This window comes from Mus caroli, unplaced genomic scaffold (genome assembly GCF_978045245.1).
Source record: "Mus caroli unplaced genomic scaffold, Mus_caroli_1 scaffold_8, whole genome shotgun sequence".
NCBI lineage: Eukaryota > Metazoa > Chordata > Mammalia > Rodentia > Muridae > Mus > Mus caroli.
The window spans coordinates 142,116,803-142,144,243 of NW_028227263.1; the positions used below are offsets into that span (position 1 = coordinate 142,116,803).

The window sequence follows — 27,441 nt, forward strand, 5'->3', positions numbered from 1 at the left end:
CCATGGAATCATAGAAGGCATCTCTAGAAGATATTAAACATGGTAAAAGAATGAGTCAAGGGAGGAGAGCAGACTAGAGAATGTTGGTCTAAAGGCACATAATCTCATTTTCTCATAAATAATGACAGGAGGCATATTGTGCAGTAGCAACTATACATTTGTAAGCTTGGAAACTGATAAGGGCAGGGAGGGTAAACATTCACAAAAAGGTAAATTCACATGCTTTATATTTGTCTCTTGAGATATGTATGTATGTATATACACACACACACACATATATACACACACACACACACACATATATATATATATATATATATATATATATATATATATATATATATATATGATTTTATGGGGGTGCTCCTACATCTAGGTAGTTTGAAGCAGGTAGGATTTTTAGCTCCAATAACAGAATGGAAAGAAGGTAGAGATAAAGGTAGAGAACACAAAGGTCCCTGAAGTAAGCAGGGGGGGGGCAGTCGGCTCTGCAGCAGACATGTCTAGACTGTTGTTCTGAGATTGCCTTGGATCAATCTTTACCAGACTCAACATGTGGTCAATAAGGTCCTTATTGCCATATGATGGGTATTAATGTGCACAGCAAGTGGAGATATTATAATGCTAGAGTTTGATCGTGTCTAGAGAACTCTAAATTTTGTAAGAAAATGGATTGGTGCACCTAAATTGGTTTTCTGTTATGGCACTGTCCTCACTGTGTATACTGATATTCCTGCTCTGCTCTCTTCTAGGTTCTCTGCATGATGTTACCATCTTCCCTAAGTCAAGTCTTATGATCACCCAAGGGAGTTTTCTAACTATTGTGTGTTCATACACTGGTGAATACCACTTGTATAACATGGTCCGCCTGGAGAAGGATGGCAGCACCTTTATGGAAAAGAGCACTGAGCCTTATACAATAGGGGATAAATTTGAGATTGGGCCAGTGGATGAAAGCATTACTGGACATTATTGGTGTATCTATTCGAATGCGACTACCTGGTCCGAACGTAGTAATAAGCTGGAGCTAAAGGTGATCAAAGAAAATGTCATCCAGGTTCCTGCCCCAGGTCCAACAACCACCTCAGGTTTGTTCTTACAACCCTGGATTCTACCCATAGCTGTGATTCCTTGCCTCCATCGCCTTTGTCCTTTCTTAACCCCAAGGCTCCTTTCCCCAACCCCACTCATCACATGTCCCCCTTAATCTAACACTTCAGATTCTCTGGAGCTTTACTCTTACCAGACACCATGAATGGCTTGGATACAGCTACAGTCTGAGGGGTAGAGTACAGAGCTGTCGCTTCTTACTGGGTAGCAACTGAGCCTCAGCAGTGGTAGGGGCAGTCTGTTCTCAAGGTGATTTACGTCTTTTTACTGGTTACAGTAAATTCTCCTGTCCTTCTACCAAGTCAGAGCCTGTCATGGCTGCAGGAAATAATCTCCTCTAGGGAGGTCCCATCTTACTAGACAGGTAATGTGGTTCAAGGATGGCTTGTGGGCAGGCCTGGATCATTGTTCTGGGGATGCTTTGGTATGAAATGGTCAGGCTCCAGAATGTCCTGGAGTCAGGTCCAGAAAGAAGCTTTACTCTACTTCCCATTTTCTTCCAGGTCTTCCTAGGAGTTGCTTAGTACTGATTCTGTGAGGCCATGCAGAGCAAATGAGGAAAGAACAGAGGAAGGGTCACCTCACCCCCACTCCCCACAGCAGGAGGTATTGAGGAGGGACTCTGTCAGGTTTCTTGTTTTCCATGTCCTGCCCTTTCAGGTGTTTCTCATAATTTGTGACTGAGTGATTGGCAGTTCACTCATTTTGGATGAATACTTAGGATGGAGAAGAGGTCTACATAGCTGCTCTCATAAGCTCTCAATCCTTCACCCTGCCTCTTTGATGGTGTAGTAGTTTGTTAGAGCTTATATGCTGGGTTGATGTCACAACCAGCCTTTTGCTTAACTTTGGAACGAGGCATCAGGATGTTATTAATACTATTTTTTGTTGTTATTTTGTTCCATTATTTTGTTTTAAAGACTGGGTCTCTCTATGTAATGCTGGCTGACCTGTAACTTGCCACATAGACCAGGCTAACCTTGAACTCACAGAGATCTTCCTGCTCATGCCTTCTGAGTTCTGGGATTAAAGCAGTATGCCAACATGCCCATGGCCAGAGATCCTACTTTTTTTTTTTTTTTTTTGGAGGAACATCAATATAAACTAACCAGTACCCCTAGAACTCCTTGGAACTATACCATCAATCAAAGAAAGTACATGGTGGAACTTGTGGCTCTAGCTATATATGTAGCAGAGGATGGCCTATTTGGTCATCAATGAGAGGAGAGGCCCTTGGTCCTGTGAAATCTGTATGCTCCAGTATAGGGGAATGCCAGGACTAGGAATGGGAATGGGTATGTTGGGGATCAGAGGGAGGGGAGAGGGGATAGGGAATTTTCAGAGGGGAAACTAGGAAATGGGATAACATTTGAAATGTAAATAAAGAAAATATCTAATTTAAAAAAAAGATTTATTATGTTTACACTGTCTGTCTGCATGCCAGAAGAGGGCACCAGATCTAATTATATATGGTTGTGAGCCTCCATGTGGTTGCTGGGCTTCTGGAAAAGCAGTCAGTGCTCTCAACCTCTGAGACATCTCTCTAGCCTCCTTCTATTTTAAATATGAAGAAAATTAACTTTTGGTCAAAGACACCAAGTTCTGAAGACTCTGGGAAGAAGCAGAAGCAGTCTCCACAGCTACAGCCAGACCACTGCACAGCTGTATGCTACCCCCTTGTGGTATGTGTCTCATTGTACACATTGTGTGAGCAAGATCATTAGGGCCCAACCTGAGCCAGTTTGGTCTCTGTGACAAAGAAGAGAACTTTCTCAGTGTCTGTGCACACACAATGGGAAGAATCTCTGAGAGGAAAGGGGCACGAGAAGGGTGTGGCCTGCGAACAGTCAATCTGGGGTGCTGTGTGATGTGAATAAGCTTTTCTCACTCCTCCTGTCCCAGGCTGTTGGGCTGTACTACTAGGTGTTGCTGCACTTTGGCCACAACTCTCTCAGGAGGAGATGTGGTCCTGAGTCTTCTATGCTCATCCTGATCTAGGCCATGATAGTGTAAAGCTAAGATCCTAGCTCAGGCAGGTTGATGGTGGTCAGAACACAGGGTGTGGGGAAAGTAGAGGGGACCAAGATAATGCTGTTTCGTTCAGAGCCTATTGTGTGCCATTTTGGTGGGACATGCCATGATGTGCTTCTCAGCTGAACAGATCTGGGTCACCATCCTATCTTTGAATTTATGAATAAATGTCCTCTCATTTGAAATACATTGGTCTGAAAGTGAGTTAAAGCAGACACTTTTGGAGAGGGAAGAGAAATGTTCCCACCCTTCTGAGCATTAATGGAGAGATGGGGCAAATCAAAGAAACACATTAAAATTTCAGGTCTAAAACTAAATTTATATTAATTATATACATTTATATGACTTATATAAACACATAAGCAATATTATTGGTGTAAGAGTATAATGTATCTTTTAAAATTACATGTTATAATTTATTTTTAATTGGTTATTTTATTTATTTATATTTCAAATGTCCCCTTTCCCAGTTTCCTCTCCACAAATCCCCCCATCCCATTCCCCCTCCCTTTTGACTCTAAGAGGGTGCTCACCCACCCACCCACTCTTGCCTCACCCCTCTATAATCCCCTTACATTATGGCAATAAGCCTCCACAGGACCAAGGGCCTACCTCCCACTGAGGCAGATAAAGCAATACTCTGCTACATATGTAGCTGGAGTCATGAACCCATCCATGTATACTCTTTGGTTGGTAGTTTAGTCACTGGATACTCTTGGGGGTCTGGTTAGTTGATATTGTTCTTCCTATGGGGTTGCAATCCCCTTCAGCTCCTTTAGTCCTTCTCCTCACTCTTCCATTGGGGTGCCCAGGCTCTGTCTGATGATTGGCTATGAGTATCTGCATGTGTCTTAGCCAGATGCTGGCAAAAACTCTCAGAGTCATCCTAGGGTCTTGTCTGGGAGCACTTCTTGGCATCAGCAATAGTGTCTGGGCTTGGTGTCTGTAGGTGGGATGGATTCAAAGGTGGAGCAGTCTCTGAATGGACTTTCCTTCATATTTTGTCCCTGCATTTCCTTTACCCAAAACAATTCTGGGTTAAAATTTTTGAAATGAGTACATGGTCCTATTCCTCAAATGGGGGCCATGCCTATCTACTGTAGTTAGGTTCTTCAGATTCTATTTCCTCCTTGTTGGGTATTTCAGCTAATGCCATTCCTGTTGGGTCCTGGGAACCTTTTGCTTCCCTGGCATCTGGGATTTTTTTTAGTGTTCCCCCCCCCTTCTTCTTCCCTACCCTGCACTGCAATGTATTTCTATTCATTCACTTGAGCCTCTGGACTTCTCTCTTGTCTCTTCCTATACCTGATCCTGCCCCCTTTTCCCTCCCCATCTTCTCTCCCTCTCAGGTCTCTTCCTCCCTCTTCTTCCTGTGGTTATTTTGTTCCCCCTTCTAAGTAGGATTGAAGCATCCACACTTTGGTCTTTATTCTTGTAAAACTTGATATGATTTGTGAGTTGTATTGTGAGTATTCTGACATTTAGGGCTAATATCCACTTATCAGTGAGTGTCCATGTGTGTCCTTTTGAGTCTGGGTTAGCTCACTCAAGATGATATTTTCTACTTCTATCCATTTGCCTGAAAAATTCATGAAGTCATCATTTTTTTAATAGCTGTGTAGTACTCCATTGTATAAACGTACTGCATTCTCTGTATTCATTCTTCTGTTGAGAGACATCTGGGTTCTTTCCAGCTTCTGACTAGTATAAAAAAGGCTGCTATGAACATAGTGGAGCATGTGTCCTTGTTATATGTTGGAGCATCTTTTGGGTATATGCCCAGTAGTAGTATACCTGGGTCTTCAGATCAAATTATTTCCAATTTTCTGAGAAACTGCCAGATTGATTTCCAAAGTGCTTGTACCAGTTTGCAATCTCACCAGCAATGGATTAGTGTTCCTCTTTCTCCACATCCTCGCCAGTATCTGCTGTCACCTGAATTTTTGATCTTAGCCATTCTGACTGATGTGAGGTGGAATCTCAGAGTCTTTTTGATTTGCATTTCCCTGATGACTAAGGATGTTGAACATTTCTTTATGTGCTTCTCAGCCATTCGAGTTTTCTCAGCTGAGAAGTCTCTGTTTAGCTCTGTTCCCCAGTTTTTAATAGGGTTATTTAGTTCTTTGGATCTTCCTTCTTGAGTTCTTTGTATATATTGGATATTAGCCCTCTATCTGATGTAGGATTGGTAGAGATCTTTTCCCAATCTGTGGGTTGCTGTTTTGTCCTATTGACAGTGTCCTTTGCCTTACACAAGCTTTGCAGTTTTATGAAGCCCCATTTGTCGATTCTTGATCTTAGAGCATAAACCCTAAGTTCTGTTCAGGAACTTTTCCTCCGTGCCCATGTATTTGAAGCTTTCCCCCACTTTATCTTTTATCTTTGTATCTGGTTTTATGTGGAGGTTTTTGATCCACTTATACTTAAGCTTTTTACAAGGAGATGAGAATGGATCAATTTGTATTCTACATGCAGACCTCCAGTTGAACTAGCACCATTTGTTGAAAGTGCTTTCTTTTTTCTACTAGATGGTTTTGGCATCTTTGTCAAAAATGGTGTGACCATTAGATGTGGGGGCTTATTTCTGGGTCTTCAATTCTGTTTTATTGATCTACGTGTCTATCTCTGTACAAATACCATGCAGGGCTTTTGGTTTGGTTTGGTTTGGTTTTGCTCTGTAGTACAGCTTGAGGTCAGGGATGATGATTCCCCCAGAAATTCTTTTATTGTTGAGAATGATTTTTATCCTGGATTTTTTTGTTGTTGTTATTCCAGATGAAATTGAGAATTGCCCTTTCTATTTCTGCATAGAATTGAGTTGTAATTTTGATGGGGACTGTATTGAATCTGTAGATAGCTTTTGGTAAGATAGCCATTTTTACTATGGTAATCTTATAGATCCATGAGAATGAGAGATCTTTCTTCTGAGATCTTCTTCAGTTTCTTTCTTCAGAGGCTTGAAGTTCTTATCATACAGATCTTTCACTTGTTTGGTTAGAGTTAAGCAAGATATTTTATATTATTTGTCACAATTGTAAAGTATGTTTCCCTAATTTCTTTCTCAGACTGTTTACCCTTTGAGTAGAGGAAGGTTACTGATTTGTTTGAGGTTGTTTATCAGCTGTAGGATTTCTCTGGTGGAATTTTTGGGATTGCTTATGTATACTATCATATTATCTTCAAATAGTGATATCTTGGGTTTTTTTTTTTTTGAATTTTTAAAATGTGTTGTTTTTTTCATTTTTTTATTAGGTATTTTCCTCGTTTACATTTCCAATGCTATCCCAAAAGTCCCCCATACCCACCCCCCCACTCCCCTACCCACCCAGAAAGCACCCAAGGAACTAAAGGGAACTGCAACCCTATAGGTGGAACAACAATATGAACTAACCGGTAATCAGGAGCTCTTGTCTCTAACTGCATATGTATCAAAAGATATCTTGGTTTCTTCCTTTTGAATTTGTATCACTTTGACCTCCTATTGTTTCCTAATTGCTCTAGTTAGAACTTCAAGTACTATATTGAATAAATGGGAAGAGAGAGGACAGCTTTGTCTTGTTTCTGATTTTAGTGGGATTGCTTCAAGTTTCTCTGCATTTAATTTGATGTTGGCTATTGGTTTTCTGAATATTGCTTTATTATGTTTAGGTATGTGCCTTGTATTACTGATCTTTCCAATACTTTTAAGTGAAGGGGTGTTGAATTTTGTCAAAGGCTTTTTCAGCATCTAATGAAATGATCATGTGGTTTTCTTCCTCTTAGTTTGTTTATATGATGGATTACATTATATAATCATTATATATACATTGACGGATTTCTGTATATTGAACTAACCTTGGATCCCTGGGATGAAGCCTACTTGATCATGGTGAATGATTATTTTGATGTAGTCTTAGATTCAGTTTTCAAGAATTTTATCGAGTATTTTGCATTGATTTTTATAAGGGAAATTGGTCAGAAGTTCTCTTTCTTTGTTGGGTCTTTGTGTGGTTTGGGTATCAGAGTAACTGTGCTCCTTCTGTTTCTTTTTTTTTTTTTAACTTTTTTTTTAAAGATTTATTTTCTTATTTTATATATGTGAGTACACTGTAGCTGTTTTCAGACACACCAGAAGAGGGTGTCAGATCCCATTACAGATGATTATGAGCCACCATGTGGCTGCTGGGAATTGAACTCAGGACCTCTGGAAGAGCAGTCAGTGCTCTTAACCATTGAGCCATCTCTCCAGCCCCCTTCCTTCTGTTTCTATTTTGTGGAATAATTTGAGAAGTATTGGTATTAGGTCTTTTTTGAAGGTCTGATAGAATTCTGCACTAAATCGTACTCCTCTTGGATGTATTTCATTTCTGAAGGTGCTCATCACGATGTGTTTTCTTAGTACTGCTTTCATTGTGCTCCATTATGTTTGGGTATGCTGAGCCTTCATTTTCATTAAATTCTAAAAGACCTTAGTTTCTTTCTTTTTTCCCCCTGACCAAGTTATCATTCAGTAGAACATTGTTCATGTGTATGTGGACGTTCTGTTGTTTTCGTTGTTGTTGAAGACCATGGTGGTCTAATAGGATGCATGGGATTATTTCACTCTTCTTGTCTTGGTTGATGCTTGTTTTGTGACTGATTATGTGGTCAATTTTGGAGAAGGTACCATGAGGTGCTGAGAAGAAGGTATACTCTTTTGTTTTATGGTGAAATGTTCTGTAGATATGCGTTAAGTGCATTTGGTTCATAACCTCTCTTAAATTCACCTGTTTAGTTTCTGTTTCAATGACCTGTCCATTAAGGAGAGTGGGGTGTTGAAGTCTCCCACTCTTATTGTGTGGGGTTCAATGTGTGTTTTAGCTTTAGTAAGGTTTCTTTTATGAATGTGGGTGCTCTTGCATTTGGGGCATAGACATTAAGAATTGAGACATTCTCTTGGTAGATTTTTCCTTGCATAAATATGAACTGTCTTTCCTTATTTTTTTGGTAACTTTTAGTTGAAAATTGATTTTATTTGATATTAGAATGGCTACTCCAGCTTGGTTTTTTGGGACCATTTCCTTGGAAATTTTTTTCCAGCCTTTTACTCTGAGATAGTGTCTTTGTCACTAGTGTATGTGTGATTCCTGTATGCAGCAAAATGCTGGGTCCTGTTTACATATCCAGTCTGTTATATCTTTTTATTAGGGAATTGAGTTCATTGATACTGAGTGATATTAAGGACCAATGATTGTTGCTTTCTGTTATTTTGTTGTTAGAGGTAGAATTATGTTTGTGTGTTTCTCTTCTTTTGGGTTTGTTGTGAGTAGGTTAATTTCTTGTTTTTTCTTGGGTATAGTTTCCCTCATATTTTCCTTCTATTATAAGAGTATAATAGACGAGTTGGTTTAGTGGAAAGTTATTGTTTAAATTTGTTTTTGTTGTTGAATATCTTGTTTTCTCCATCTATGATAATTGAATATTTTGTTGGGTATAGTAGCCTGGGCTGGCATTTTGTCCCCTTACATTCTGTATGACAACTTCCCAAGAGCTTCTGGCCTTTAGAGTCTCTGTTGAGAAGTCTGTTGTAATTCTGATTGGTCTGCCTTTATATGTTTCTTGACCCTTTCCCCTTATTGCTTTTTAATATTCTTTCTTAGTTCTGTCCATTTGGTATTTTGATTATTATATGTCAGAATGAATTTCTTTTCTGGACCATTCTATTTGGTGTTCTGTAGGCTTCTTGCAAGTTTATGGGCATCTCTTTCTTTATGCTAGGAATTTGTTTCTTCTAGAATTTTGTTGAAGATATTTACTGGCCCTTTGAGTTGGGAATCTTCACTCTCTTCTATACCTATTATTCTTAGGTTGGGTCTTTTCATTGCGTTCTGAATTTCCTGGATGTTTTGGGTTAGGAGCTTTTTGCACTTTTGTATTTTCTTTGACTGCTTTTTCAAAAATTTTTTATGGCATCTTCTACAACGAGATTCTCTCTTCTACCTCTGGTATACTGTTGGTGATGCTTGTGTCTGTAACACTTATCACTTTCATAGGTTTTCCATCTCCAGGCTCATCTCTGTTTATGATTTTTTTTATTGTTTTTATTTCCATTTTTATATCCTGGATAATTTTATTCAGTTCCTTCGTCCTTTTTATTGTGTTTTCCTGTATTTCTTTAAGGAATTTATGTGATTCCTCTTTAAGGGCTTCTATCTATTTAACTGTGTCCTCCTATATTTATTTAACAGATTTATTTATGTCCTCCTTAAGGTATTCTATCATCCTCATGAGAAGGGATTTTAGAGCTGAATCTTGGTTTTCTGGTGTGTTAGGGTATCCAGGGCTTATTGTAATGGGAACGCTGGCTTCTGATGGTGCCAAATGGCATGGTTTTTGTTGCTTATGTTCTTGCACTTGCCTTTCACCATCTGATTATCTCAGGTGTTAACTGGCCTTGCTGTCTCTGACTGGAGCCTGTCCCTCCTATGAGCCTAGTTATGTTGGGCCTCCTTGGGTCAGGCTATCTATGAGTGTGAGAGAGTGTCTGGAGTACCTCATCTGTGAGCCTGGCTGTGATATTTCCCTTGGGAGTCAAGCTGACTCTGGGTGTGGGCAGGGTTGGGGATGCTGGAGCACAAGATCTGCTCCCAGGCACAGTTGAGGTCCAGAAGAAAGATGTGTCTCCAGAAGGGTGAGAGGTCTTGGGTCCCAGTTAGGCCAAATATTGGGGTAGAGGGGGAACTCACCTGTGAGCCTGGTGGTATCAGAACTCCTGGGGGTCAAGCTGTCTCTGGGTGTGGGTAGTTTGTGTGTTGGGGGGGTGGCTGGAGTGCATGATGGGCTCCCAGGAACAGTTGCAGACTGGAAAGAAGCATAATGTATCTTATACATAAGTATAATGCGTGTAGCCGGGCGTGGTGGTGCACGCCTTTAATCCCAGCACTCGGGAGGCAGAGGCAGGCAGATTTCTGAGTTCGAGACCAGCCTGGTCTACAAAGTGAGTTCCAGGACAACCAGGGATATACAGAGAAACCTATCTCAAAAAAAAAAAAAAACTAAAAAAGAAAGTATAATGCGTGTTATTCCATTTTGAATATGCGATTTAATATTTGCACTATGTAACTTAACATACTATTTATTACTATTACCCACATGTAGGTAAACACCATTTATTATGATAGCTTTGTATATTATATCCTTGAAAGATAACATTCAGTAGTAAATGACATGTTATTTATATATTAATTTATGTGATAGAAGTTAGCTGTAATGTGCTATTTTCTTTCTGGTCCCAAGTTCCCAGAATAACAACTCAGACTCAAATATACATTTACAAATACTGAGGCCATATAGCTAGGCTCATCCCCTCACTAGCTAATGATTTAGAATAACCTATTTCTACTAATCTAAATTCTGCCACATGGCTGGTTACCATGTATCTGTCCTCCTCACATCTTCCCTGGTGACTCTGAGCCTGTCTCTATCTCAGAACTCTTTCTGCCTCCTTGGTTCCCCACCTTCTATTCTACCTTTTCTTATATGCCATCGTTTTTTGAAAAAGATTTATTTAAAAGATTTATTTATTGTATGTATATGAGTACATTGTAGCTGTCTTTGAAACACTAGAAGAAGATATTGAATCTGTTACAGAGGGTTGTGAGCCACCATGTGGTTGCTTGGAAGTGAACTCAGGACCTCTGGAAAAGCAGTCAGTGCTCTTACCTGCTGAGACATCTCTCTAACTTGGCCATAGGTTTTTAATTGATAGGTGATGCATTCATACAATACCCAAGATATTCTCACTACCGTTGGAATATAATTTTATTTTATATTTCCTTATTATGTTTTTTATTTACCTAGATATGTGTGTTATGTACATAGGTATGTTTGTGTGTTCACTGTGTTAGCATGCATGTGGGTGCAGGTGAATATATATGCATATATGTCTGTGTAAGTCCATGACTGATGCTAAGCTTATTATTTAAGTGTTTGCCACCACATTGAGGTATAATCTCTGATTGACCTCAAAATTTACTCTTTCACCTAGTCTGTCTAGCCAGTTTGCTCAGGGGACTTTCAGTCTTTCTCTCCTTGCACTGAGATTATAGGTAGGCAGTTATAGCGAGTTAACTTTTTCTGTGAACTCTGGGAATCCAACTCTGGTTCTCACTCTTGCATACCAAATGTTCTACTCATTGAGCCATATCAATAGCACATTAGATGTGTTTATTTATATTACATGGGAATGTACAGCCAGGAGGTAATTAATGCTGCTTTGTTCTGGAGCTTGAGTCCATAGGCAATGTGGTCATGTGACATCTGTGTTCTGAGAAATGCATCATTTGTAGCCATTGTATCATTGTGTGAACAAGATGGTATTTATAGCAGCTTAGAAGACACAGTCTTTTGCACACTTGGCCATATAGTATATAGAGTAAGAAACTTTTAGACTATAGTCCTGCAGAAATGTTGCACCAAATGCTGCAGGCAACCAAGATTCCATGGCAGGTACAATGCCACTAGGACATAGAAAGTTCTTACCTCACTTATAATCTTACCACAGATCCATGGTTAATTGTAATATCATTGCACTTCATGGGTGACTCCATTTGCATATGTAATATATAATTATAAATATATCATAAGCATGCATATGCCATGTCTAATTTAAGTTGTGATATGATATGTGGAAAGGACAGAATAGCATGTATGGTCTTGAGTTGGACATGGGCAAGGGGTTGAGGGAACAGCCTCTACAGAGACATTGTCTGATTTTCATTAAAGAACTTTGAAGATTCTGCCTCAGGAACAAGTGAGGGGAGTGGGTACCATCCATGAAGAGGGAGCAGGTGGACTCTATCTTGTATGGTCACCTCTATAGTGTAACAGTGAGTAGAGAAGGGTATATTTAAGGAAGAGGATGAGATGAGCACTAGATGCTGTCTTCAGGGCATCAGGCAACAGGACAACATTGGAAGTGAGTTCATTTCTATCAGGGCATACCCCGAGGAACATACAAGATGGAAATTCTTAACCTTCATGGGAGTCCTGATTCTTTCTTATTGGTTGTCAGTCTCTGCAAAGCTCTACAGTGTGTAGTGGGCAATGCTGTTCTACTTGATGTCAATCATGAAGTTAGTTCTTAGCTCTGGGAACTCTAATGAATGTCATTAGCCACATCTGACTTCTCAGTCCTTAAAACAGTTCTGCCAGTGGCGTGTGCTCCAGAGCACAAATCAGGTCAACACTTATGACCAGTGACACAAGGAAACTAATTACATGTTTTAAGACCACTGACCACTTAAATTTTCACATAGTCACGTGCTCATGAATACCACCCAGCATATGTGTGCTATTCAGTGGGTACTCAATAAATGTATGCTGATGATAACCTGGTTCCCATCTTTCCTAGATACATCTTGGCTAAAGACATACAGCATTTACATTTTTCCTGTGGTCTCTGTGATTTTCCTCCTTTGTCTTTCCGTCCTTCTGTTCTGCTTCTTCAGGCACCGTCAGAAAAAGCAGGGTAGGTATCTGTGGTGAGATCTGGCTTTCAGGGGCTGTTGGGTGTTCTGGGAACAAGAAATCCCTCCTAAATGTGAATTGATTCTGACTATTCTCAGGACTCCCAAACAACAAAAGACAGCAGCAGAGGCCAGAAGGGAGGTGAGACACTTGGAATAGCTCCCATAGCATTGTCCAGTCCTTTGTCTCCAACCAGCCTCTAATGTTCATCTATTCTTTCTGCTCAGGCTAAATCTAGCTACTAATGGCCTGGAGATGACTCCAGGTAAGGAATCTGAGAAACAGTGAAGGGGTCACCCAGTATATTGGGAACCAATTTGGATGAAAATCATCTAGAAACATTCTAGAGGGTGGTGATGTGATATAAAGTGGTAATAATTGTCTTCTAGTATCCACCAAATAGCATTATCCTTTCGTATCTTTTCTATAGACGTAGTTGCAGATGACAGGCTTCCTGAGGACAGATGGACAGAAACCTGGGTAGGTATTTGTATTCAGCATCTACAAAACTACTCCCCAATTTAGCAGCTTAGTAACATGTCTTCAGTCTCTTGGGTAAGGAATCCAGGGGCAGAAGAATTTAAAAAGTATTGACTGCAGCTGCTGTCATCTCAGGCTTAGTGGATAGAGGATACTTGTCCTGAGTGGCACATTCTGATGACTACAGGCAGCAGGGCTCTCCATAGCATCTGACTTTCCCCAGAGAGAGCATCCAAAACCAGAGAGGGCAGAAGCTACTTCTGCCATGTCTCTGGGGCATGTAGTCCAATCCCAACACCGTTGGGAGAGAACCACAGTATAACACGACTATGATTCATAGAGCAGGTTAGCTTCTCGTTCTACAGCTCCTCCCCTCTCCTCAGCAATCTTAACTCTCCTGGGCCTCTCTTTCCCAGACCCCAGTTGCAGGAGACCTTCAAGAGGTGACATATGCCCAGCTGGACCATCACTCCCTCACACAGAGAGCAGTTGGAGCTGTGACCTCACAGAGCACAGATATGGCTGAGTCCAGCACATATGCAGCCATCATCAGATGCTGAGCCTGGGCACACCTGGAGACACACATGGAAAAGCCTGAAGAATCCACTAAGGCCTTCTCTTGTGATCAGCCTGGTGTGGAAAGCAAGGTCCCTGTTCCCCATCCAGATGATGAATTGTATATGTGTTAGTATCATCACTTAGGAAGACTATATTGCAATAAGTTTCAGAGCCCTAGTTACACTTACCTAGCTATTTCCAGAGACACGGTTATAGCTCTTTTAGCTGTTTCTTCAGACCCATCCATATCCCATATTATTTAATGAATAGCACTGTAATTGTCCAGCTGCCTTTACATCCCCAGTTGTGTAATGAGCCCAGTGAACCCTAAAGGCTTCCTTGGATCTCCCTGATGACTCTGACTGGGATGTACTCATGCAGCTGAAGGCTGAATCCCTTCTCAGCCAGGCCTTATGGAGTGCATCATGGGTATTTTTGAAGATGGAGCATCTACAGTCCATGTGGGTCTTGGACATACAGACTGTAAGGACTCAAACTCTGTTTTCATTGTTATCCAAAGATGAGTGGAGAAATTAAGGCTACAAAAGGGTGCATATAATTCCCTTTTCTTTAAAATATATGTTTAATTGACCAAGATTGTGCATACTCAAGTGTGAACTATCAGAACTCGGTTTGACATTGTGTATGTAGCCATCATCACAAATACTCAACACAACTGCCACTGGATGACTTGAACATATTCACTGATGATTGAACTTTGGGTTGGTGTTTCTTGATGGTATGTGTTGATCAGGAATGGAAGAAAAAGGAGCACTGAAAGGGAAAGGCAGGCTGAGGGTGGGTAGAGGGAGGTGTTCTATCTGCACACACCTATACTCAGTGATACACTGGGAGATTCACAGATACGAATATGCACATAAACATATGTACACAAGTATATTAGTGCACATGGAGTGGAAGAACACTGAATCACTGTGAGATTATATTTGTCAGTATCTCTGCTCCACACCCCTTACCCGGGGTCAGATTCAGTGATCCCATACCCATGCACATATGGACAGCACTAATTAGACTCGGAGACCAATCAACAACAACAACAACAGTGGTAACAGTAATAACTTAAAACAGGACATACCAGGACATGGTGGCACACACCTTTAATCCTGCTACTTAGGAGACAGGGGCAGATGGTTTTTGTGAGTTCTAGGCCAACCTTGTGTATGTACCATGTTCCAGGCCAGCCAGGGCTGCATAGTGAGACCCTGTTTCAAAAAAATAGCTGAAACTACCCCAAAAGACATGAAGTCCAGCATGAGACAAATCCTACAACGGTAGGACCCGAAGTGAGTTTGGTTGAGGTATTGGAGAGGTGGATCATTTCCAAACATTGATTTTTCACTTTTGTGAAAATTTCAGAAATAAATTTAAAATATTAGTTAAAAAAGAAAAATACTCAAATGAACTTACAAAAATTGAAGCAGCAAGCACAGGCCCTGCACAGGTTTGCACCAGGTTCCGTATATATATTGTCACTTCCAGTTTAGTTACTTATGGAACTCTTGAGTGTGTGAACAAATGGATCTCTGATTCTCTGTCTTCTTGTGGGCTCCTTTTCCTTCTGCTGGTTTGCCTTATCCGACTTTAATGTGGTGTTTTTTGTTGTAACTTATTATAAGAAGAGAAAAGAAAAGAAAAATACCCAGAGGACCACTAGGGGGAATGAGAGTGTCTCATTTTGATGGTCAAAATACACATGGCTGCAGAAAAAAACAAAAACAAAAACAAAACAAAAACAAAAACCAACCAACCAACCAAACAAACAAACAAAAAAAACCCCAACCAACCATCACCAAAAACAAAGATCCCCCAACTCCCACACCTGATTGTTAAAACAATGCTTTCCTGAAAAATGCCCAATAAGAAATCTTCTCACAAGGAGAAAATTGGATGGTGTCACTCTGGTAGGATACAGAGAGGCAGACTTATTGACATATACACATGAAGACATAACCAGCATGGGAGAGATAGCTTGATGGTTAAGAGCACTGGTTACTCTTGTAGAAGCCCTAGGATCAATTATCAGCACCCACGTTGTGGTGCACAACCACTTCTAACTCCAGCTCTAGAGGATTTGACACATTTTTTTTAAGAAATCATTTTATTTCTATGTCCTTTAGTAGTATTTAGGTTTCCAATATATCTCTTGCATATCTAGTCTCAGGTTCATGGTCCTGTGTACAGTGTCAGGCATGGGTACCAGTTCTTCGAGTGCCAATTACATATTGGTTGGTTAGTTCTAGAAGTTTTGTATCACTATTGTACTAGTCCTTCTTGTAGGCAGGTACATTGTAGATCCAAAGGTTTGTAATCAGGTTGGTGTTTACCTTTCTTCTTTTGTAGTGTGCACTGTACCTCATAGTATTTGAACACTTGTCAGTATGGGTGAAGGCTACAGGTCATCACTTGCTCAACTTCTCCACGTTCAATGAATTTTGAAGGTGTGGTGTTCTGAACTAATACACTGTAGTCAATTTGTAAAGAGCAACCAATAGCTTTGGAAAGAGACTTGGTGGTTTGGGGGTTCCCATGGCCAACACACCAAATAGATGTAACCCATTTCCAGAATGGGAGGCAGAAAACTATATATGTAATAAATAAATAAATCTTTAAAGAAGGAGGAGGAGGAAGAGAAGAAGAAGGAAAGGTGATCCTCAGCTGCGGCATCTTCTGGTCTGCCATCACCTTCTCTAGTTCTTTCATTCCTCTTTTGGATCACCTTTCTATTGAAAGGCCCAGGTAGCTAAAGATGGGGACATCAGTGTGCAGCAATAGCTGAAGACAGAGGTCAGTGAAAATATCCATGAGTTAGCTTCTACTTGGCAGCTTTGAATAGCTTAGTCTTGTCACTTTCTCTCCCCTTAGTGAGGAGATGAAGCAGCTGAGAGGTTGTGTATGGCCTTTACCCCCAAACAGGAGGTTCAGGAAACTGGGAGGACCTATCACTGGAATCCATATGGAGACAGTTGGCTCTGTTTGAATGAGGCTGTTCCAGGTTTATACTGATCATCTTCCTGGATGATCCAGCCTCAGGCCCAATACCTCTGAGCTATTAGCTTGTAACACAGGTGAGGAGGTACACATCTCCTAAGTCAGCCAGACTCAGCTACAGTCTCATTGGCCCTTTCTCAATAAAGTTATGAGTCTTTTTAGTTGTCTTTTGTTTAGATTTTAGTTAGAATGGATATTTCTGGTGACCAGCCTTGGTATGTAAAAGCCTCCATTGGGGGGAAAATGTATTTTGCTTTTATCTCATTGAAAATCAGCAGTCTTATTGTCGGAATTTGAGTAGAACACTTGGATGACCATTCTAACTGTGTCTTCCAAGACTTTGAGGCTCAATGACTTGTAGGTGATACTTTGGCCCCAGGCTAGATCCAGCCCACGGACCGCCACTCCATTTTCAGCTCTTCTGCTGCATCCAGAGGCGCCTGGGATACCCAAGAGTCTGAGAACCTGACGTCCTTGACCTCTGTGCAGGTCCAGGAACCCCTGAGCCAACTCCAGCTGTTTCCAGGGACCCTAGATTGTGCTCCCCACCCCTGGAGCAGGGTACAATGGCTTCCAATACCCTGATTCCTGCCTGGAGCTGGCATGGGGAGAGCACAGTCAAAACTCCTGAGTCCTGCCTCCACCAGCAGCCTGAGCCCTGGTGCAATGCGGGCCATCACTTAACCCACAAACCATAAATATATCAAGACAGTTATAGATGATTTAGGTAGCAACACATCACTTATCTACTTTGATTGCACGTATTCAGCTATGACAAGTGAACAATATATATATAGGTTTAATCTAGACCTTGCTTCAGCCAATTGCAAAAGACATCAGTACATGAAACTAAGAATTTCTGTAACTTACTTGTGGAGGTCCAAATGTTGTTTGGATTTCAGTACCTCCATTCCTGTGATATAGCCCTGTGAGCTCCCTCTTCCTGGTTGAAGAGTCTATCCTTCTACCACAGGGCAGACAGAGCAAGCTGAGCCACTGGACCATGTCCCCATCATATTCCATATACATCAAGGTCTTGCAGAGAGTATGTGAATGAAGAGAGATCAGAGAAACAGAGAGGAAGGGAAACACAAGCCTAAGATCCCATTCACTGTATAGCCCAGGAGTGCCAAATTTCTATGGGGAGGGGCCATTCATACCCACAAGCATCTACCAGCCTACCAGCCTAATGTCCTGAGCCAACCCTGAGGACATCTGAGTGTGTGTAGCTCTCTAGTGTGTCATTAAAATTTGGAGAAAAGTGGATTTAAATGGGGTCATCTGGAGGTTGTTTGATTCTTTTCAGCTTTCTATTACAGAGGAGAATACTCTCATTGGGAAAGGATCCTGATTAGAAAGTTTGCAAGTTTCATGTCATGCTTGTTCTCTGACTTTTGACCCCCAGCTGAAGGAACCTGGGCAGTGTATATTTTTCTCACTAGCATTTCTCTTTCAGTATTCTGACTGGGCTGGATCACTCACATGAAGGATGGAGAGTCACATCTACGTGATTCTAACCCCTCCCCATCAATGGCCATAGTAGATAGAGGTTGCATGTATTTGAAGCCTTCTTTAAAAACCCACTTTAAGCCACATGACTATCACACAATAGTCTCCTCCTCCAACATACTCTAAATTTTGCAGGTTTCTCATCTACACATACTCGATCTTTCACCCTTGTCTTTGGTGCTGTATCGGATAACAGAGTCTTCTTTGATTCCCTTTTATGTTCACCATCATTTATTAAAAACCAGAATCCAGCTAACTTAGCCATAAATTTCTTGACCTCGCCCATCTCTCTTGCTGGTCTCCTTCCTACAAAGTCTGAAGCCTCAACAGTGATTCTGTGATAGCAACAGTAGTTTCCCAGAGATGGAGGCTTCCTCTTTTCTTTCAGTCTTTGTTCTTACACACTCATATTAAACTCATATTTTAATTCACAATGCCACTGCAGCTCCAACCATCACATATATCTGCATAGTAGACAGAGAGCAAAAATTTTTATGAGTTCTTGAAGGTATCCCTAGCAAGGCTCCATCTCTTTAGCACAGTGTAACTGTAAGCCACCCATGGCTTACATGAACTGGGTACTCCTGAAAGGCAGGCTGGGGCTGAAAGAGACTAGATAGTGAGAAAAGAATGAGGCCAAGACAAATTTTTCTCTGATCAAGGCCCCAAAGTTTACTAAGAGTCCGTGCTTATAAAGAGGGGAGGCCCATCCCCCGCCAATCCATTCTTGGTGTCTGGAGCCAGCGTGTAGGCGACATGCAGGATAGGATGTGTCTCTGGAATGTCTCAAGGTCTCTCAGCAGGTAGCAGAGTCTCAGAGAAGAGCAGCGGTAGTTGACATGATATAGCCATCATAATATAGCTACACCCCAGGTGATCTTATATTCAGTGGCAGGCTGCTTCAAAGCTGAGGGAGGCTACAATTCCTCCCTAAATATATATTAAAAATTAGCTTGACTGGGGCATAAAATTATTTTTTTGCTCCATAGTCCTGCCTGGGAGTTATGGTGGCTGGCGGCCGTGCCTGGCTTGGGATATCTCAGATTTCCCCAAACTATTCTTATCTGTCAACTATTCTTATCTTATTCTTATGCAGCCTGTTTGAGTTTATTTTACACCAACATGGCTCTGTGGTGTATTATTAATAAACCACGACCTCTTGGCATATACTCTGTCTTAGATTGATATAGTTCCGAAATCTGGTTGCCCATCATTGACTGAATGGCCCTCATACCACACCTTATTCCCAAATCAGACCAAAGCCACAATATATACTCTATGCTTCTTCATATTAATGAATTTCTGCCAACTGTGCTTGCTAGAGGCAGAGCTGAATGCTTGCTGAAAACAGGCTGTAAGTCATTGACTGGCCTGCTTGAAAAAACAAAGTCGAGACAGTTGAAAAACAACAGGATAAAAGCTTCTTTGGGGAAGTCCAGGTACTCTATTCAGTTGCAAATTAACAACGATCAAGCTCAAATGTGGGGTAGGTGACTTTGAGAATTAACCGAAAGGCTGTAAATTCTCTGGAAATGGAGGCTGAGCTCCAAATAACTTTTTCGACAAAAAGGATTTTTAGCCATCATTGAGGTTAGAATCATACTTACTAGAAGATTCAGGATCTGTGTCCACTTGACGAACCAGTCTTTCAGGCAGCCATCGCGCACTGTCTTCTTTTTGTGAAAAAACACAGACCCTCTTCCCCAGATTAAAACAGGGTCTTGACCATTCCATGTATTAGTTAATGGGTCCCACCATTTAACCATGGCATAAGAACTGGAAGTAACTGAATGCCAGTGGTGATCCACTGCAGACTGACTTTTAACATCAGTTTGCAAAAAATTTAAAACGAACAAGACAAAAGCAAGATGTGCTTTTGGTGACCTGGGCAGGGGGGGGCGCCTATAACTGCCCTTGGGTTTTTTTGTGGGGGGGGTGGGGTGGGGTGGGGGGTGGGGGTTGAGACAGGGTTTCTCTGTATAGCCCTGGCTGTCCTGAAACTCACTTTGTAGACCAGGCTGGCCTCAAACTCAGAAATCTGCCTGCCTCTGCCTCCTGAGTGCTGGGATTAAAGGTGTGTGCCACCACTACCGGCCTGTTTTTAAAAACCAGTTTTTCAGAGTGTGATGAGCACGTTCAACAATTTCTTGTCCCATGGGGTTATAAGGAATTCCAGGTTTACCAAATTCCTTATAAAATGAAGTAAAATTGTTGCCAGTATAGGATGGCCCATTATCTGTCTTAATGAGTTTAGGCAATCCCATAGCATTAAAGGCTTGTAAACAATAATCAATTACATTTCTAGAGGCCTCTCCTGTATGTAAAGAAGCAAAAAGAAATCCTGAACAAGTGTCAATACAAACATGTATATATCTTAATTTTCCAAATTCCGCATAATGAGTTACATCCATTTGCCAAATATGATTAGGCATAAGACCTCATGGATTAACTCCAAAATGCAGCACTGGAGATAATGTAATACATTTAGAACATTGTTTTACAATCATTCTTGCCTGATCTTTAGTGATCTTGTGTCGGAACCTTAAGGTATGGCTAGAGAGATGAAATTTAACATGATCACGTCTAGCCAAAGCAACAGGATCTGAAATTAAGGCCTCTCCTATTAGAGCTCTGTCGATGCAATCATTGCCTGCAGCTAAAGGTACAGGAAGACCAGAAAGCGCTCGTATATGACCAATATAAAACAGATGTTTTGGGGCAAGAATGATATTTTGCAATTGTGAAAACAGAGATCCTTCTTGAGTATTAAAGTTAAATGTACCACAAGTCTCCAATAAGGGAATCAATAGTGCAACATATAAACTATCAGTAAAAATATAAAGAGCATCATTTACAGGCTGAAAAACATTCAGTACTGCTGTCAACTATGCTAACTGAGATGAGAGGCCAGGAGTCTCTATGACTACTTGTTGATTATTCATAAGATATCCAGCTCGCCCTTTAGAGGAGCCATCAGAAAAAATCAAAAGAACATTATACAAAGGCTGTAAAGAAGTCACATTAAGTTTCCGGGTCCCTCAGAGACTAGTCCCACCAGGTCTGCTGGCAGAGGTTAACAGAATCATAGGAGGAAAAAGCTCCAACCAGAGACAACTATAACAACTAACTTCAGAGATTACTAGTCTGTGCAGGTGAGAGTGTGGACTACAGAAGCTGCATAGATTCTGCGACAGGCAGAAGTGACACAGCATCTGGGGCAGACCACATTTCGGGCTACAGACATCCGGGCATGTTCCCCAACAGAGGAGAGGTGTCTGCCCTGCCCAGGAGGGTTTTGCCAGAGCACCTGGGGGAGCCATATTGGTTCCCAGATCACTCAGAGACTAGTCTGTACAGGTGAGAGTGTGGACTACAGAAGCTACACAGCTTCTGGGACAGACCCCATTTCGGGCTCCAGACATCCAGGCACCTTCCCCACCAGAGGAGGGGTATCCACCCCGCCCAGGAGGGTTTTGCCAGAGCACTTGGGGGAGCCATGTCTGGTCTTGGATCTCTCAAGGACTAGTCTGTGCAGGTGAGAGTGTGGACTACAGAAGCTACACAGCTTCTGGGACAGGTCCTTTTTGGCCCTTCATCTTCAGCCAAGAGGCAGGTCCGAACACCAGATAATCTGTGCACCTTCCCTGCAAGAGGAGAGCTTGCCTGCGGAGAGTACTCTGAACACTGAAACTCAGGAGAGAGCTAGTCTCCTAGGTCTGCTGGCAGAGGTTAACAGAATCATAGGAGGAAAAAGCTCCAACCAGAGACAACTATAACAACTAACTCCAGAGATTACCAGATGGCAAAAGGCAAATGTAAGAATCTTATTAACAGAAACCAAGACCACTCACCATCATCAGAACCCAGCACTCCCACCTGAGCCAGTCCTGGATACCCCAACACACCCGAAAAGCTAGACCCGGATTTAAAAGCATATCTCATGATGATGGTAGAGGACATCAAGATGGACTTTAATAACTCACTTAAAGAAATACAGGAGAAGCCTCGAAGATATCCTGAATAGAACAGCAATGGCTTGTGCTGTAAGATCGAGAATAGACAAATGGGACCTCATAAAATTGTAAAGCCTCTGTAAGGCAAAAGACACTGTCAATAAGACAAAAAGACCACCAACAGATTGGGAAAGGATCTTTACCTATCTTAAATCAGATAGGGGACTAATATCCAATATATATAAAGAACTCAAGAAGGTGGACTCCAGAAAAATCAAATAATCCCATTAAAAAATGGGGCTCAGAGGTAAACAAAGAATTCTCACCTGAGGAATACCGAATGGCTGAGAAGCACCTGAAAAAATGTTCTACATCCTTAATCATCAGGGAAATGCAAATCAAAACAACCCTGAGATTCCACCTCACACCAGTCAGAATGGCTAAGATCAAAAATTCAGGTGACAGCAGATGCTGGCGAGAATGTGGAGGAAGAGGAACACTCCTCCATTGTTGGTGGAATTGCAAGCTTATACAACCACTCTGGAAATCAGTCTGGCGGTTCCTCAGAAAATTGGACATAGCATTACCGGAGGATCCTGCAATCCCTCTCGTGAGCATATATCCAGAAGATGTTATTATGTTCCAGTAATAAGGACACATGCTCCACTATGTTCATAGCAGCCTTATTTATAATAGCCAGAAGCTGGAAAGAACCCAGATGCCCCTCAACAGAGGAATGGATACAGAAAATGTGGTACATTTACACAATGGAGTACTACTCAGCTATTAAAAAGAATGAATTTATGAAATTCCTAGGCAAATGGATGGACCTGGAGGGCATCATCCTGAGTGAGGTAACTCAATCACAAAAGAACTCAAATGATATGTACTCACTGATAAGTGGATATTAGCCCAGAAACTTAAAATACCCAAGATATAGGATACAATTTGCAAAACACATGAAACTGAAGAAGAATGAAGACCAAAGTGTGGACACTTTGCCCCTTCTTAGAACTGGGAACAAAACACCGATGGAAGGAGTTACAGAGACAAAGTTTAGAGCAGAGACGAAAGGATGGACCATCTAAAGACTGCCATATCCAGGGATCCATCCCATAATCAGCCTCCAAACGCAGACACTATTGCATACACTAGCAAGAGTTTGCTGAAAGGAGCCTGATATAGCTGTCTCTTGTGAGACTATGCCGGGGCCTAGCAAACACATAAGTGGATGCTCACAGTCCGCTATTGGATGGATCACAGGGCCCATAATGGAGGAGCTAGAGAAAGTACCCAAGGAGCTAAAGGGATCTGCAACCCTATAGGTGGAACAACATTATGAATTAACCAGTACCCCGGAGCTCTTGTCTCTAGCTGCTTATGTATCAAAAGATGGCCTAGTTGGCCATCACTGGAAAGAGAGGCCCATTGGACATGCAAATTTTATATGCCCCATTACAGGGGAACACCAGGGCCAAAAAGTGGGAGTGGGTGGGTAGGGAAGTGGGGGGGAGGACATGGGGGACTTGGGATAGCATTGGAAATGTAAATGAGGAAAATACTTAATTTTAAAAAATTAGGGAAACAACGCCTATCACAATAGTCACAAATAATATAAAATACCTTGGAGTGACTCTAACCAAGGAAGTGGAAGATCTATATGATAAGAACTTAAAGTCTCTGAAGAAAGAAATCAAAGAAGATCTCAGAAGATGGAAAGATCTCCCATGCTCACAGATTTTCAGGATCAATATAGTAAAAATGGCTATCTTGCCAAAAGCAATCTACAGATTCAACATAATCCCCATCAAAATTCCAACTCAATTCTTCAAGGAATTAGAAAGAGCAATTTGCAAATTCATCTGGAATAACAAAAAACCTAGGATAGCAAAAACTCTTCTCAATGATAAAAGAACCCCTGGTGGATTCACCATGCCTGACCTAAAGCTCTACTACAGAGCAATTGTGATAAAAACTGCATGGTACTGGTATAACGACAGACAAGTAGACCAATGGAATAGAATTGAAGACCCAGAAATGGACCCACACACCTATGGTCACTTGGTCTTCGACAAGGGAGTTAAAACCATCCAGTTGAAAACAGACAGCATTTTCAACAAATGGTGCTGGCACAACTGGTGGTTATCATGTAGAAGATTGCGAATTGATCCATTCCTATCTCCTTGTACTAAGGTCAAATCTAAGTGGATCAAGGAGCTCCACATAAAACCAGAGACACTGAAACTTATAGAGGAGAAAGGGGGGAAAAGCCTCAAAGATATGGGCACAGGGGAAAAATTCCTGAATAGAACAGCAATGGCTTGTGCTCCAAGAGCAAGAATCGACAAATGGGACCTCATGAAACTGCAAAGCTTCTGTAAGGCAAAAGACACCGTCAATAAGACATAAAGGCCACCAACAGATTAGGAAAGGATCTTTACCTATCCTAAATCAGATAGGGGACTAATATCCAACATATATAAAGAACTCAAGAAGGTGGACTCCAGAAAATCAAATAACCCCATTAAAAAATGGGGCTCAGAACTAAACAAAGAATTCTCACCTGAGGAATACCGAATGGCTGAGAAGCACCTGAAAAAATGTTCAACATCCTTAATCATCAGGGAAATGCAAATCAAAACAACCCTGAGATTCCATCTCACACCAGTCAGAATGGCTAAGATCAAATATTCAGGTGACAGCAGATGCTGGCGAGGATGTGGAGAAAGAGGAACACTGTTCCATTGCTGAAGGGATTGTTCTGGGCAGGTGGTTGTGGTAGGGCTGCAGGAAGCTTTCCACTTGGGCCCAGGTAGGCATCTAAGCCACTGACCCCACTTCATGGGAGGTGGACAAGGGGCAGCCCTGAAACCAAGGGACCCTGGGGCGACACTCTGTACCCTGGGGTTATGGGAGAGAGGGCTGTGGGAGAGAGGTTCCCATACAGGTGAGAGTCTGTGCAGCAGGCCTTGATGAGCAGAGATTGTCTATGGTTTTAGAGCTTTTTTGTAGAAAGGAAGGGAGAAAGGAAAGAGAAGGTGGAAAGAGAGAAAATGGCCACAGCCAAGAGGAGAGAAGGGGGAAAGGAGAGAGAGAGAGAGAGAGAGAGAGAGAGAGAGAGAGAGAGAGAGAGAGAGAGAGAGAGAGAGAGAGAGGAAAGGCTAGAGAAAGGAGTGAGAGTGAAAGGGTGAGGAGGGGCCAAAAAGCCCCTCTTATGGTGTGCCTTATCTTTACTGTTGCTAGGTAACATGGGAGGAATTTAGCCTGAAGATCAGAAGCTTGGGACATTGCCTACATGACTACTGACCATGCTTCTCCTGTGGGGAATGTGGGTGGGGTAACTTAGACAGGTGCCGGAGTTCCAGGAGACAACAGAGAACTCCTTCCATCCCATGTAGGTGAATTATCACCACTGGGTTCCAGGGTTCAGACCTCAGCTTGACTGGAGACCAGACTGTCTGTGTATAGCCCAATGTCCCACAAAAGGATGGTTTCTTTTGTGATTCCTGGTCTCTCACTCAGAGATTCTAGCAATTGGTGAGTGAGTGTTACCCATTTGCTCTCAAGGTCAAATGATTGAAAAGACTGCTCTAAATCAAGGAATTTACCTCCCCTGGCCAAATTCCACAGCTGTAGAGCATTCATCCTAGGCCAGGACTTCTGGTTCCAAAACTCAAACACCTTTAACAGATTTCATTGCTCTAGAGCAATACAATAATTTTATGATCAAGGGTCACCACAACATATGGAACTATAATTAAATAGTTGCAGCATTAGAAAAGTTGATAAGTGATATTAGCCCAAAATATTGGAATACCAAAAATACAATTCATGGAACACATGAAGCTCAACAAGGAAGACCAAACTGTGGATGCTTTGGTCCTTCTCAGAAGGGGGAACAAGATACTCACAGGAGAAAATATGAAGACAAAATGAGGAGCAGAGACTGAAGGAAAGGCCATCCAGAGACTGCCCCACCTGGGTATCCATCCCATATACAGACACCAAACCGAGACACTATTGTGGATGCCAGCAAATGCTTGCTGACAGGAGCCTGATACAGCTGTCTTCTGAGGGGTTCTGCCAGTGCCTGACAAATACAGAAGTTGATGCTCACAGCCAACCATTGGACTGAGCACAGGGTCACCAAAGGAGGAGTTAGAGAAAGGACTGAAAGAGCTGAAGGGGTTTGTGGCTTCATAGGAAGAACAACAATATCAACCAACCAGTCCCCCAAGAGCTTCTAGGGACTAAATCACAAACCAAAGAGTACACATGGAGGGGCCCATTGCTCCAGCCACATATATAGCAGAGGATGACTTTGTCAGCCATCAATGGGAGGACAGGCCCTTGGTCCTGTGAAGGCTCTATGCCCCAGTGTAGCTGAATGCCAGAACAGGGAAGTGGGAGTGTGTGTTGGGGGAGCACCCTCATAGAAGCAGGGGGAGGGAGGATGGGATGGGATAGGGGGGTTCAGGAGGGGGAACCAGGAAAGGGGATAACATTTGAAATGTAAATAAATAAAATATCCAGTAATAAATAAATAAATAAATATCAAAACAGTAACAACAACAAAGAAGTCCCATAAAAACCCCAAGCTTAACAAGCATGGTATGTATGCAGAGGTCCTACCACAGACCCTAGCAGGCACTACGATTGCTGTTTCAGTCTCTGGGAGCCCCCATGAGCCCTGATTAGTTGATTCTTTGGGCCATGTCCTTCTAATGTCCTCAACCTCTCTAGCTCCTACAATCTTTCTTACCCCTCTTCTGTGAGGTTCCCCAAGCTCAGTCTAGTGTTTGGGTGTGGGGTGTATGCATCTCCTTTCATCAGCTGTCAGAGGAAGCCTTACTGATAATGATTGTATATCTATAACCTTTTTTATACAAACAGATCACCCGGTTAAGGGTTGGTACCACCCACAGTAAGTAAGATTCCCCCATGTCATTTAAGGAGCTGAAGGGGTTTGCAGCTTCATAGGAGGAACAACAATATGAACCAACAAGAACCTCCAGATCTCCCAGGGACTAAACCACCAACCAAAGAGTACACATGGTGGGATCCATGGCTCCAGGCCCATATGTAGCAAGGATGGCCTTGTGGGACATCAATGGGAGGAGAAGCCCTTGGTCCTGTGAAGGCTCTATGCCCTAGTGTAGGGAAATGCCAGAACAAGGAAGCAGGACTGGGTGAGTTGGTGAGCAGGGGGAATGGGATAAGGAACTTTCGAAGGGGAAACGAGAAAAGGGGGTAATATTCAAAATGTAAATAAAGAAAATATCTAATAAAAATAAAATCAAATTAA

At 41.9% G+C, this 27,441-nt stretch overlaps 1 protein-coding gene across 8 annotated transcripts in view; it reads left to right on the plus strand.

Annotated features, from left to right (window-relative positions):
• The window catches only part of Lair1 (leukocyte associated immunoglobulin like receptor 1), a 98,717-nt gene extending 84,204 nt beyond the window's left edge, over positions 1–14,513 (plus strand). For 7 of the 8 annotated variants that reach the window (XM_085842422.1, XM_085842417.1, XM_085842418.1 and 4 more), the window contains 6 exons: positions 753–1,088; positions 12,512–12,628; positions 12,726–12,768; positions 12,855–12,892; positions 13,058–13,107; positions 13,524–14,513. In XM_085842422.1, coding sequence (XP_085698548.1) covers positions 753–1,088; positions 12,512–12,628; positions 12,726–12,768; positions 12,855–12,892; positions 13,058–13,107; positions 13,524–13,667 — 728 coding nt within the window. In that variant the 3' untranslated portion in view covers positions 13,668–14,513. The remainder of the gene's footprint in view (positions 1–752; positions 1,089–12,511; positions 12,629–12,725; positions 12,769–12,854; positions 12,893–13,057; positions 13,108–13,523) is intronic. The other variant, XM_085842423.1, reaches the window with a different exon arrangement.
• The last annotated feature ends 12,928 nt before the right edge of the window (positions 14,514–27,441 follow it).